At 38.9% G+C, this 14698-nt stretch overlaps 1 protein-coding gene across 1 annotated transcript in view; it reads left to right on the forward strand.

Annotated features, from left to right (window-relative positions):
- SLC41A2 (solute carrier family 41 (magnesium transporter), member 2) overlaps positions 1-14698 on the forward strand; it is a 66143-nt gene that overhangs the window by 21988 nt on the left and 29457 nt on the right. Inside the window, exons 5-6 of the mRNA XM_005861669.2 lie at positions 2980-3124; positions 7082-7228. Coding sequence (XP_005861731.1) covers positions 2980-3124; positions 7082-7228 — 292 coding nt within the window. The remainder of the gene's footprint in view (positions 1-2979; positions 3125-7081; positions 7229-14698) is intronic.

Below are 14698 nucleotides of genomic sequence, written 5' to 3' on the forward strand. Positions count from 1 at the left end.
TGCGATTGAAACTTCGTGGCCCATGCGCAGAAGTCGGTATTTTGTGGAAGAGCCACACTCAAGGGGCCAAAGAGTCGCATGTGGCTCGCGAGCCGCGGTTTGCTGAGCCACAGTTTGCCGACCACTGGAACACAATTTGATAAGCACTTTCCCACTATAGCCAAAATTGACTTCTGTTGCCTTAAACCTCTTCTCACAGAACTCTTGATTTTCTGATATTATTTTATAACATCATACCTTTTTAATTCATTAATTTTAAAAAACTATATTTTAAAATATATTTTTATTGATTTCAGAGAGGAAGGGAGAGGGAGAGATAGAAACATCAATGATGAGAGCGAATCATTGATTGGCTGCCTCCTGCAGGCCCCCTACTGGGAATCGAGCCCACACCCCAAGCATGTGCCCCTGGCCGGAATCGAAACCGGGACCCTTCAGTCCGCAGGCCAATGCTCTGTCCACTGAGCCAAACCAGCCAGGGCTTAAAGATATTTTTGAGTCTTTGCTATATGCCAAGCACTGCTGGTGTGTGCTAGGGAATCAGCAACAAACAAAACAGAAAATGATACTGCCCTCATTGAGCTTACATTTCAGTGGAGGGATGTGAAGAAGTTGGCAGAACCTCTGTCCCTAATAATGGTAAGTTAGACTTGCAATTCAAATTGTAAAACTTCTAAAATAAAGAAAAACTAAAGCTCCAAATAATGGTATTAATAGTTTAGATTTCCAGGCTTAGAAAAGAAGTATACAAATTAAGACAGAATGAATAATTATTCCAAAACACTGAGAAATATTAATATTTGCATTTGCTGGATACTTTGAGACTGCAGTCCAGAGTGAGTTTAGACAACAGGATCTGTTTTCTAGATTGATACAGGAAAGGTTGGTGTAGCATGTAACCGAATGGTGTGAAGCCAGTTTGACCATAGTTAAAGCTACCCATAAGTATGTAATACCCTTATATATTTCCCACTTTACCCTTTCACCTATCTTCTGTGACCAAGCAGATAATGAATAATTGAAACCTGGCTCCGTATAGTATTTTTAATAACGATTGCTCATTGTTTTCTAAAATGCTGCATTAGAAAAACTTGTCAGATTTGCATATATATTTTATGAATCCTAAGTGGTTGATAAGAATGATTTGGCTTATAGCATAATTAAATATGTGAATAATAATGTTTTTTGGAGTGCATTCTTCCATTTAGCAGAAAGATATATAAACTTTAATAGTGAGATACATGATCAAAATTCATATTGAACTGAATGATTTTTTTTATTATTAACAGTGTTAGTCATGACTCAAGTATAAATTATGTCCCTATGAATGATTTGTTTATATCTGGATTTTTTGGTCAATAATTCTTCAAATCACATTAGTTTCATGATGTGAAATTATATGCTAGCAACTGAAAATTATGTACTTATATTGGGCCTACATACACAAAATTTGGCATGTTAGGATGGACTTGATGGTGTTAATTGTAAAATAACATCACTGGGAAGGTGGGTAGTACTAGCTAGTCCACTTGTGAGGTAGTAAGTAAGCTAAAAAAATTTCTGAAACATCTCAGGCAAGCTGAATGTGAGATGTAAGACTGGTAACGAACTCAGAATTATATTTAAAGTGCAATGTGAGCTCATCAGATTTACTAAAGATTTATCTTTGGCTTTAAGACTTACTATGCTGTTTAAATAGAATAGAGAGCATATAGCTTATTCAGTGATACCTGAAAATATCCACCTTAACAGGTAAATATTGGGAAGATGGATTCACCCATTGAAAAGTGGAACCTAATAATTGGCAACTTGGCTTTAAAACAGGTAAGTGATACACATATTTATTTCTAGATCTTGGGTTTACAGATCTTGGTTGTTACCTGTAAGAATGAAATAAATTTTAGTTAAGTCTACCATTTAATTGTTTCAGGGGACCCCAAGTGATAATTTACTACTGCAAAAAAGGGATAGAATAAATGAATATCAATGATTTTGAAAGTTTTCTTTCTCTAGAAATTATGTACTTCTAAATATGAAAAACATACAATATAAAAATATAAATATACAAAATATTTTCTGTCATAAGTGTATAAGAGAGACAGAGTTTGAGTTTAATATCTGTACAAACATAGGATGTCCCAAAAAATATATATGTTTTAAAAAATATATTTTTATTGATTTCAGAGAGGAAGGGAGAGGGAGAGAGATATTGAAACATCAATGATGAGAGAGAATCATTGATTGGCTGCCTCCTGCATGCCCCCTACTGGGGATTGAGCCTACAACTCAGTCATGTGCCCTGACCGGGAATCACACTGTGAGCTCCTGGTTCATAGATTGACGCTCAACCACTGAACCACACCGGCCGGGTAGGAACTAAAGTTTGTATATCATTAATCATGATGGTGATTACATGTAAGATTATGGTTTAATGTCCACCAACCAAAGCTCTTTAAGAGCAGGGAATAAACCTGTTTTGACCACTGTGGTAGCCCAACACCAACCATAGTGCCTGGTACACAATAGACGCTAAGTTAATAGTTGTTGAATAAACGAATTTGAATAATTTGCCACAAGAGTAAGTGGTGTAACGAGGAGTCGAACTCTTATCTTTGGATTATAAAATCCAGTCTCTTGCCAACACTGCCTCTGGCATCAGGCTTCACTTTTGTGGGTTGTAGACTTTTCAGCCCTAAAGTCGCTATTTTCTTAGATGATCTGTGGATTACATCATGAAAGTCACTTGAGATGCTTGTTAAAAACAGATCCCTGGACCCTCTTCCATACCTGGGCAGCTTGAGAACCCACCGCCTTAGAGAATATTAAAACTAAAATATAGTGGCTTCTCTAAAAGGCAGCTCAGTTACTAATAGCCATACTTTCCTCTCACTTCTCATGTGCACATTTATGTAATCAGGCTTACAGGTGTGTTTGCGAAATGAATAATTCCATTAAATTTTATAAAAAAAATTTTTTTAGGTTCAAGCAACAGTCGTCGGTTTTCTAGCAGCCGTGGCGGCAGTTATATTGGGCTGGATCCCAGAGGGGAAATACTACCTTGATCACTCCATACTGTTGTGCTCTAGCAGCGTAGCAACTGCCTTCATCGCCTCTCTTCTGCAGGGTAAGTACATTTACAAGCGCCCACTCGTAGTCTTTTACTTTCATTTCCCAATATTATGCCTATTTTTGTTTAAATGGTATGTGTTCATAATAAAAAAAACATCAACAAGTTGTCTACAAACTTTAAAAAATACCTTATTTCAGATATATTTATAGTTATTATATGTAAACCTGAGTGCAGAACAGGCTTTTGGAGTTGTCTCCTGGCCGTAGGTACCCTGGGACAGTTCTCAAACAAGATCAGGAGCATAGCCGAGTTACTCATTTGTTTCTGTTAAGTTAACTTAATTGAGAAACTTCTTTCCGGAAAATCATGCTGAGGATTTTACTGGCTTGTCCGTTGAGTAACAAGGATTCCAAGAATCCTGAGTTCCAAAGGCAGTCTCTCTGTTGAAATTTTTTCAAGTTTTCAGATTTCAAAGAAAACTCTGCACTATCTCTGTGGCAATACAAATATAACGGTAAGCTTAACATAGCAGATTGTTGGCTGTTGAACTTGAGAGAGCCAGAAGTTGTAAAAAACTAACTACATGAGAAATTTTCAGTTGGGATATCATTTGTAAAATATTTAGTAATTAATATGAACTTCACATTGGATAACTAGATTATTTATGGACTGATAATCATAAAGACTTGGTTCTTTTTATTTTATAATCATCATCTTTTCACCCTTATATCACCAGCAAAGTTCAAAAGAAGATTCTCTTGCTAGGTGATATAATGAAGCTAACTATTTGGCTAGGTTCTTTCCCAGAAATTAGAGAATTTAATTATAATTAAGACTTGACTTCTTGCCCAGCCAGTGTGACTCAGTTCGTTGAGCATCGTGTCCCACACACCAGGAGGTCACTGATTTGATTCCCGGTCAGCGCACGTGCCTGGGTTGTGGGCTCACATGCAAGAGGCAGTTGTTCAATGTTTCTCTCATTGATGTTTCTATCTCTCTTTCCCCCTCTCCACCCTCCTCTCTCTGAAATCAATAAAAATCTATTAAAAAAGACTTCTAAAATATTTTCAAACATTTCGTTTTAGTACTTAATTGTATCAGGAGTAGTTTCTGGTCTATACAGTCATGCACTGCTTACTGATGTTTCAGTCAGTGATGGGCCACATATACAGCAGTGGTCCCATAAGATTATCATGGAGCTGAAAAATTCCTATTGCCAAGTGATGTCATGGTCATTGTAATGTTTTAGCACAACGCATGTCTGTGATGATGCTGAAGTAAACAAACCTACTGTGCTGCCAATCATATGTGCCAGTATACTATTAGCACAGCCTGGCTAGTGTGGCTCAGAGGTTGAGTGTCAGCCTATGAACCAGAAGGTCATGGTTTGATTCCCAGTCAGGGCACATGCCCAGTTTGCAGGCTTGATCCCCATTAGTGGGCATGCAGGAGGCAGCCGATCAATGATATTCTCTCTCATCATTGATGTTTCTCTCTCTCTCCTCCCTCTCCCCTCTCTGAAATCAATAAAAATATATTTAAAAAAATAAAAGTATAGCACATACAATTATGTCCAGTACATAATACTTGGTAATGATAATAGATGATTATGTTACTGGTTTATGTATTTACTGTATTATTTATCATTATTTTAGAGTTTGCTCTTTCTACTTATAAAAAATTACTGTAAAACAGTATGATGTGTTTCTTGGGCAGCAATCTCATATATCGAATGTTTGCCATGTTTCAACTGCATCATTTTCTCTTGTGCTTGATTTAATCTCGTGTTGTGTTGTACAGTAACATGATGTATAGGCTTGTAGCTTAGGAGCAATAGACTATACCATACAACCTCAGTGTGCAGTAGGCTATAGCATCTAGGTTTGTACACATACATTCTGTATGATGTTCGCACAGTGACGAAATTGCCTAACAATGCATTTCTCAGAATGTATCCCTGTCGTTAAGTGGTGTATGACTGTATAAAAATACTAGAATTGGGTAGCATCAACACTGACCAAAGGAGAGTGAAGTTAAGCTATTAGAAAATGTATTTCTGGTTAAAGAAATGTTAAAGCATTAGCATTCTATTTAGGCTCATTTGCTTCTGTTTTCTTTCTAATTTTGTTTTATTTAGAGAGAATTATTTAAAAATTTCAGTCTAACACATGTATGTACTGCCTAGAATTTTCAAAACCATAAAAATTCTAATTTTAAAAATACATGTTCAGTGCTTCTTACTTTGAACAATATATGTTCTAATTTTATGATAACTTGACCTTTATAACCCAATTAATATATGTAGAACAGATACTATTAACCACCTTTTGTAGGTGAGAAAACTGACTCAAGTAAGTTGACTTGTCTAATTTCGTCAGCCTGTTCACAGAAAAAGCAGAATTAAAACCTATTTGATGACTCCCAGCTCTTTCCGTTGGTCCAAATGACAAAATATTTTTTTTCAGCTGAAATTATATAGATGGCATTCTGTAATAGAACTTTCCATATAGATATTTAAATGTGCTGATTTTGAAAAAATTCTGCACGATCACATCTTGATTGATTATTGCATAATACATTTGAAAACTTTTTCTGCTGTTGCTTTTTTTGTTCTTCATTGGTATTATGGGAAAGGTAAGTCCATAGATTGAAAAAGCCTCCAGAATATAAGATATGAGACATTATTTTGAAGCAAGACAGCAATTCTACTTTTTAAAAAAGTTTTCTTTATTGATTAAGGTATTATGTATGTGTCCTTATCCCCCCCCCCACCCCAGTAATTCTACTTTTAACAATTTTGGCTTTATGGGATAGTAGAGAAAACAGTGGACTAGAGTTACTTACCACCTCTGTGACCTTAGGCAAGAATGTAAACCGTACTCTCAGTTGTATTGCCTATAGCACGAGTTTGCTAGAAGAAAATCATTTAGAGTCATTTCCAATCTTAAAATGCCATGAGATCCTGTTGTTTTTTTATAGCCATATCAAGGCTTCCATATTGGTTTTTATTAGCATGTAAGTAAACTAATCTTAAATTGCCTCCATTGCATCCTTTGAATGAGTGTGTTGGCATGAGAAAATCTATACAATTAGGTGTGGATATAAACGTTATCATTTTTCTCCCATTTCTATGATTCAGGAAGGTAAGGACTTAAAAGTGTAAGTACACAGTCACATTTTCAGCTTCTGTTCCTTAGTTATAGGTTCCTAGACACAAACTTTGGATTGCGAGAGTATTCTATACAAAGACAGCTTCTGGACTCATGTTCAAAATTCAATTGCTTCCTTCCTCTTAACATTTCAATACCTTCAAATAATAAAAGGAAGCAAGTATTCCTGGCGACCACTATGTAAACAAATCTGTTTTTATTGGTTTTCTTCCCCAGTTGCTATGCATATAAATATGACTTAGCTTTCTTTGATATTTTCATGCATTGTTTGAGGGTTAAAATAAAATGTGTGTGTTTGATACATACAAGTACATTACATCTAAGACATACAAGTTACTAAATTTGAAACTTTAGCTTTAACTTTATTTTACCGGACGTTTTCAGGTGTCTAAATGCAACATTGACCTTCTCGAATCTTCCATAATTCCCCACTTGGAATTCCTTTAAAGGCATTTTGCCAGAGCACTAGTGTCAAATGTTTTGTTTGTGTTAGTCAGCTTGTTTAAGCAGTCTAACTGAAATTCATAGGCTGTTTGTCTAGCCCAGCCGTGGGCAAACTACGGCCCGCAGGCCGGATCCGGCCCGTTTGAAATGAATAAAACTAAAAAAAAAAAAAGACCGTACCCTTTTATGTAATGATGTTTACTTTGAATTTATATTAGTTCACACAAACACTCCATCCATGCTTTTGTTCCGGCCCTCCGGTCCAGTTTAAGAACCCATTGTGGCCCTCGAGTCAAAAAGTTTGCCTTCCCCTGGTCTAGCCTGTGTATTTTGTATGTAGGGGAATTGATTGTTTTGAAAATCATAGCAGAAAAGTAATAAATGTTCTTTCTTCTAGGAATAATCATGGTTGGGGTTATCGTTGGTTCAAAGAAGACTGGTATAAATCCTGATAATGTTGCCACACCCATCGCTGCTAGTTTTGGTGACCTTATAACGCTTGCCATATTGGCTTGGATAAGCCAGGGTTTGTACTCCTGTCTTGGTAAGTTGACTTGACACTAAATATAATGTGTTAATCAGAGTCTCTTTAAATAAATATTGTTATAGCAATGCCATGAATCTGTGGTGGCCTTCATCCATGTTAGAACTGTGGTTGAGACTGATTAGGACAATAACTGCTATTTGTTGTACACGTACCATGTGTGGTGGTTCTCATATATTTTTTCTTACATACTTGTTTTCTTATAGAGTTTAAAACTCTATATTATCATCTCTAATTTCAGATGAGAAAACTGAGGCTCATGCAGGTTATGTATGTTACCCACTACTGGTAGGAAGATTGAACACAGTTCTGTCTATTCTATGACCTCTGCCCTTTCCTCTAAATGGGTAGCCAGCGGAGTCAATGTACAGTGTTCTGATACGTGCATTGTACTACTGTCCCAGAACACAAGCTTATGGTGGTGCTTGAAACCTAGTGATTTTTCCCCCAGTCAGAAACCAGCTTGGCAATTAACTAAAAGAAAAAAAATCACCATGAAAATTAACCTGAATACTGTGTGAAGTTGGAGTCGTCATATATATGTGATTTCTGATAACAATGATAGAGTAGTTATAGAATCTAATGACTTGTTTACTGCGATTTATACTCTGGGACTACTACCAATATAAATGAATATGATTCGTAAGAATCGATTTAGTGCTAAAAATTGGTTGTGGTTCATTTTTTTTTAGATGCCAAATTTTTAAAAATTAAAACAGAAACCCACAGTAATACAAGGGGGGAAAAAAGATAGTTTATAAGCCAAACCAGGAGCATTTATTCACATATCCTCATATATTTTCATGGAGACTTCACAGATTTATGCTTTACTTTAGAGTAAGTCTAAAGTACATTTGGTTTGAAGAAGAGTCTCAGATACATGTTTTTGAACTAAAGGAAGGGCTTGAGCATAACAAAGGCAGGAATTATCTACTACTTTCAGAGACATCAAGGGAGGCTTCATTTAGTATATAAAATTACCCAAATTCTGCAATGAGCAGCATAAAAATAATGCTTAGTAAGAGTTGATGCGTATGTTCAAGGAATAGTCTTCTCATTTAGAAGATTATATGTTTCTACCTAGAATAAGGACACCAAATGATTAATGATCTAAATGTAAGGTCTCGTTCCCATAGGTCTTGGGTAGTTTTGTTGTTGTGGAATGAACAAGGAATGATATAAATTCAAGTATACTCAGGGTAATCCTCAATACCTTTCTCTCTCAGTCAATTAAAAACGTAGAAAATGAGAGTTATGTTTTTAAAGGGATTATTTGCTCTAATTTATATTCTTGGGTGACAGTTGGTCATACTTTTGTCCTCTAAACTATTATACAGTTTAGAAATCGATGCTGAAGTTGGGGCTTGAAATATTGGCTTATGGCTAGTATTAGAGAATGTGACTTCATGTTGTCCTCCTACCGTGTTAAACTTACTCACCCACTCACAGCCAGGCAGCTGGACGGCTTGTAGTCCTCACCTCCACAGGAACAGGCTGTTAATGGTTGGTGAAGGGAGACTGTCATCGCTGGGCTGGATCCCAAAAGGAAAGGGATGAGTTAGGCATGCTTAGAGCCCGCTTCCCAAGTCTTACTAATTAGATAAGACTCCCCACTCTGAGGAAGAGATAAGAGGGAAGAAGGGAGGGGTAGAAAAGAGTAAAGGGTTTCTTTCTAATATTATTAAGAGGACAGAAATTCTATGGGTCTGGCCAGGAACATTGAGGATGGAGTTGGGGATGCGATGGAGGGATGGTAATGGTTTGGGGATGGGTTCCCTTACATACATAAAAAAGAAAGGTATATTGTTTGCAGACTTGGGTACTTAATTACCATGCAGTCATTTTAACACATTTCTCAGCTGCTTAGTTAAAGCCACAGTGGTAAAAAAGTAAGAAAAAAGAATACCATTGAAAAATGTCATCATAATAGATGATACAGACCTAAGTATGAGATTCCAGAAGATAGATCAACTTTAGAGGAGAATAATGTATGCTGACTTTTCAAATTTTATTTTCTAAAATTATACAAGTGATAAACCACTCCTTATGAACAACTTAATCATAATCTATTGTCATCTGAAGCTTCAGTTTTTGAGTGTTATGTATGATACATTAGTAGTTTAACTGGATCAAGAAATAAAGCAAAGTGGAATGATACCATCAGAGACCATAATTTTGAAAAATAATTTTATTATTAAATATTGCTTAGACTTTTTAGGCCTTGTCTTCTGCAAGTTGGCTCAAAATAATTCAAGCTAAATTAATTAAAATCAGATCTTTTACATTTCACCTGTATAATTTATTTCCCTAAAAAAGATATATTTTTTAACTAGAGGCCCGGTGCACGAATTATTTGTGCATTGGGGCCCCTCGGCCTGGCCAGCAATCAGGGCTGTTTGGGGTCGTCTTGCCCAGTCCTGGGGAAGGGACTGCAGGAGGTTGGCTGGCTGGGGGGAGGGACCACAAGAGGTTGGCCGGCGGCGGGAGGTTGGCTGTGGGAGCACACTGACCACCAGGGGGAAGCTCCTGCATTGAGTGTCTGCCCCCTGGTGGTCAGTGCACATAATAGCAACCGGTCGACCAGTAGTTCAGTCGACGGGTCATAACAGTCACTTAGGTTTTTATATATATAGATGGGCTACTGTAGTGATGTGATTTATAAGAAATAGATGTTTGGTCATTCAGGTGCTCAGAATATATTTCTCATATATATTTAGCCTTTGTCCAAGGTTCCTGACTCACAGCCTCCCCAAACTGTTGGGATTTTCTGAGTGATAAGAGCAATGGGAGCATCTTTTGTCAGAGTATTTTGTCATAATATCTTGTCCTCAATGCCTGAAGTTGCTTCAGAGCCAAAAGGTGAACAGGTGTCTTGTTATTCATAACAAGCCCCTTTTCATCACGCCTGGGTGTATGTTAATGAGGTGACTTTTGGAAAGCACCTAAGGATGGGGCCGGTTGGTTGCTGGGGGATTCACCCAGAGTAGAGGGATGGATCTTTCAGTCCCATCTCTGATGTCTGGGGAGGATAGAGAGGCTGGAGGTGGGATCACTCACCAGTCACCAATGATTTACTCACTCATGCGTATTTAATGAGGCCTTCATAACACCCCAAAAGGATGGGGCTCGGAGAGCTTCAGGGTTGGTGAACACATAGAGATTTGGGAAGAATTTTGTATTCAGAGAGGGCATGGAAGCTATGGGCTTTCCCCCATACATTGCCCTATGCATCTCTCCCATCTGGCTGTTTCTGAGTTATATCCTTTTATTTTTTTTATTCTTTTACTAGAGGCCTGGTGCACGGATTGTGCACCAGTGGGGTCCCTCGGCCTGGCCTGTGGGGATCAGGCTGAAACTGGCCTGGTGCACGGATTTGTCCAGGGCATGTCCGGCCCATCTCGTCCAGTCCTGGCCGGGGCCGGCAGGCTGGGGAGGGACTGCAGGAGGTTGGCTAGCCAGGGAAGGGCCGTGGGAGGGCTCCAGGGCATGTCTGGCCCATCTCAGCCAGCCCCCAGCAGCAAGCTAACCTACCAATTGGAGTGCCTGCCCCCTGGTGGTCAGTGCATGTCATAGCAACTGGTCCAACTATTTAACAAACGGTCAGACACTTAGCATATTGGGCTGTTATTATATAGGACTAGAGGCCCGATGCACGAAATTTGTGCAAGAGTAGGCCTTCCTTCCCCCGGCTGCCGGCACTGGCTTCCCTTGGGCACCTGGGACCCAGGCTTCCCTCCGGTCTCAGCTTTGTCCGGAAAGAAGTCCAGTCTAATTAGCATATTACCCTTTTATTATTATAAATAATAAGCTGGTAATCTAGTAAGTAAAATGTTCCTCTGAATTTTGTGAGCCACTCTAGCAAATTAATCAAATCCAAGGAGGGCATCGTGGGAACCTCTGATTTATAGCCATTCGACCAGAAGCACAGGTGACAACCTGGACTTGGACTGGCATCTAAAGGGGTGTGTGTGTGTGTGTGTGTGTGTGTGTGTTGGGTGTGTGTGTGGGGGGGGGGGTCTTGTAGGAAGGGCTGAACTCTTAACCTGTGGATTCTGATGTTATATCTTCCTGTAGATAGTGTCAGAATTGAGTTGAATGGTAGGACACTCAGCTGGTGTCTGAGAATTGCTTGGTGGTGTGGGAACCCCCACATCCCAGAGTGGAATTGGTACAAGAATCATAGCTACTGATGGATTCCATAGTTGATTTAATAAAGGTTTTTCTGAAGTGTCAGTGTTTGAACTTCTGAAGTATCTGCATTGTGAGCACTAGGGGGCCTCATAAGATAGCAGTTGTCAGCCTGGAATGCGTAGTATTCTGAACATTTAAGTTCCAAGACCCCGTGCATCCTGCTGAGATGCCCAGTTCTTAGTAACAGAGTTTAATTCCTGAATTTTATTAAACACTTAGCAGTCTTTAGAGACAAAAAGAGGATTTCATGGCAGCTTTAAGTTTTGGTTATAAATAGAGGCCATGTATATATGGCTCTCAAAGAACTGGACATGGAGAAAAGTCTCACTTAGAACTTTGGATATTCAGAAATGACTTGAACAGCTCCCCTCATGTGCCCTTAGCTTTGATACACTGTACTAAGACTCGCTGGACATTCATTCAGTGTGCTGCCTTTCTTTTAGTTCTGATACAATTTGCTGATTTCTGATACCTGAAATGAACATAGGTCCCCCACCCCACTTCTTACCTTTCCAGTTGGGGGGGGGGGAGGGAGAGGCCGGGGCAAAACAAGCCCAAGAGCTTTGTTTACTTCTGTTGACTTTATTCTTTGCAGTCACCCTGCGTAAGTCTTCATTGCTCAGTGAACAGATTTCAAGTTGCAGCCTGGCATTTAGGCCTCCTGGAGCCGTAGAAACTGACCTTCTCAAGGTTTAGCTTGCTCCTCTCTTTCTTGTGTCCGTTACTCCAGCCAAACTCAGCATCTTCTGATTCTCATACAAGCTGTGGTTTCTCTCTCTTCTTTCCTATATCATTTCCCTCCCCTCCAGGAAGGCTACACAGAACCTGCATTTTCCAGTCCTTTTCTCCTTTGACCCCCCCTTGCACTTTATTGATACTTCTCTTAAGACATTCTTTTAAAAAAAAATGTTTTATTGATTTTTTACAGAGAGGAAGGGAGAGGGATAGAGAGTTAGAAACATGGATGAGAGAGAAACATCGATCAGCTGCCTCCTGCACACCCCCTACTGGGGATGTGCCTGCCAGCAAGGTACATGCCCTTGACCGGAATTGAACCTCGGACCCTTCAGTCCACGGGCCAGTGCTCTATCCACTAAGCCAAACCGGTTAGGGCTTAAGACATTCTTTACACTTGGGCAGTCATTAGCTTTGTGTGTAAATGTCATTATGAGGGTATAAGCTTCAGGATAAATCTGTTTTTATTTTTGTAGCGCCCCATAGTGGTTGTTAAGCAAGTTGCACTCCACCAAATGCTTTATTTTTTGAAAGCTACCAAATTAATGTGAGGAGAGGTTATTCAGGAAGTGGTAGATGCATGGAAAATAGAAGACAGCTATATCTGTCTGATTTGTCATAGTATATGTTCAATACATACTGTAACAAAAATGATCCTTTTGATGAGGACTTAGTATTAGGGGTGTATTGGTAGGGTATCTTGCCTTAGCATGGAGTTTCTAGAGATTAGTATCACTGTAGACAAATTAAAATAGCAACATATGGCTAGAAAAGATCTATTTCAAATGCAAATAGGCATTTATTATTCACATAATAGTCTTTCAACATGTAATAATCTTTAAATGCTATTAAAAAATCTAAAGTCGATTGTTGTCTTTTCTTTCTTTTTGTTTGCATTATTTTAAGATAATTTTAAAAACTCTTTCAATTATTTTAACTGCATGGCTATGAAATTCTCTTATGTATGTGATTTTTTAAAAAATTTGAATATTATCTGCTTTTCTCTTTTTGAGCAAGTTCTGAGAGGCAAAATGTTGACTTCTCATTCTTCAAGGTTAACTTAAAAAAGATGGCTTAGCCCTGACCGGTTTGGCTCAGTGGATAGAGCGTCGGCCTGAGGACTGGAAGGTCCCAGGTTCGATTCTGGTGAAGGGCATGTACCTTGGTTGCGGCACATCCCCAGTAGGGGGTGTGCAGGAGGCAGCTGATCAATATTTCTCTCTCATCGATGTTTCTAACTCTCTATCCCTCTCCCTTCCTCTCTGTAAAAAATCAATAAAATGTATTTTTTTAAAAAAGATGGCTTAGTTGAAGCTGTAAGAGCAGTAACAATCAGCCTCGGGTTGTGGCTTCAGTGCTATGGACACTAGCAAGGATGCCACCGGGTTATTTACACGACATTTTAGAATGTCACTGCCTTGATGTGGTGATGTGAGTAGAATCTAAATTTATTGTGCGTGTCACTCTTCTTCAGTTTCTTAAAAAATATTTTATTTATTTTTTACAGAGAGGAAAGGAGAGGGATAGAGAGTTAGAAACATCGATGAGAAAGAAGCACCGATCAGCTGCCTCCTGCACACTCCTTACTGGGGATGTGCCCGCAACCAAGGTACATGCCCTTGACTGTAATCGAACCTGGGACCCTTGAGTCCGCAGGCCGACGCTCTATCCACTGAGCCAAACTGGTTAGGGCTTCAGAGTTTTTAAAAAATATATATTTTTATTGATTTCAGAGAGGAAAGGAGAGGGAGAGAGAGAGAGAAACATCAATTACAAGAGAGAATCATTGATCGGCTGCCTCCTACACGCCCCCTACTGGGGATGGAGCCTGCAACCCGGGCATGTGCCCTTGACTGGAATCTAACCCAGGACCCTTCAGTCCACAGGCTGATGCTCTAGCCACTGAGCCAAACCAGGTTGGGCATTCAGAAGTTTTTAGTACTGCACCATCTTAGTTTAGAGTGATTCCTAGAAGGTCAATTTAGTGAGAAAATTCTGATGGTTATTTATAAAGGGCATTTAAAAAATTGTTTGCATCTTACAATGCCCATTGCTTTTCGCTTACAAAGAAACAGCTAACGTACGAAGGTGTCACTCATACTAGTAGCAGTTACATATTTCAAAAGAATTTAGGGTGGGAATAATGAATGCCATTAATGAAATTTTATAACAGTAGTTGCAAAATGCCACCGGCAATCTAATAAAAGGTGAAATCAGTGGATCAAAAAGATGGCGGTTATGTTGGGCAGTTAAGTGGAATCCTAGGAATCTGAACCACTTTAGCTGTATTAATCCTTCTCTTTAGTTTACATATATCAGGGAATCAGTAGTAAAGTACACAGGTATTAAGTAGGCTTAACATTCCACTGAGTTTTACTTTTCCACCTGTATTTGTTTCCTATTGCCGCTGTAACAAATATCACAAACCTTGTTTCTGGAGGTCAGAGTCCAAAATGAGTTCTGCAGGGCTAGAGGCAGAGTGTCAGCAGGGCTGGTTCCTTCCGGAGGTTTCAGGGGGAAACCTGCTCCTTACCTCTCCCATCT

This window comes from Myotis brandtii, unplaced genomic scaffold (genome assembly GCF_000412655.1).
Source record: "Myotis brandtii unplaced genomic scaffold, ASM41265v1 scaffold155, whole genome shotgun sequence".
Taxonomy (NCBI): domain Eukaryota; kingdom Metazoa; phylum Chordata; class Mammalia; order Chiroptera; family Vespertilionidae; genus Myotis; species Myotis brandtii.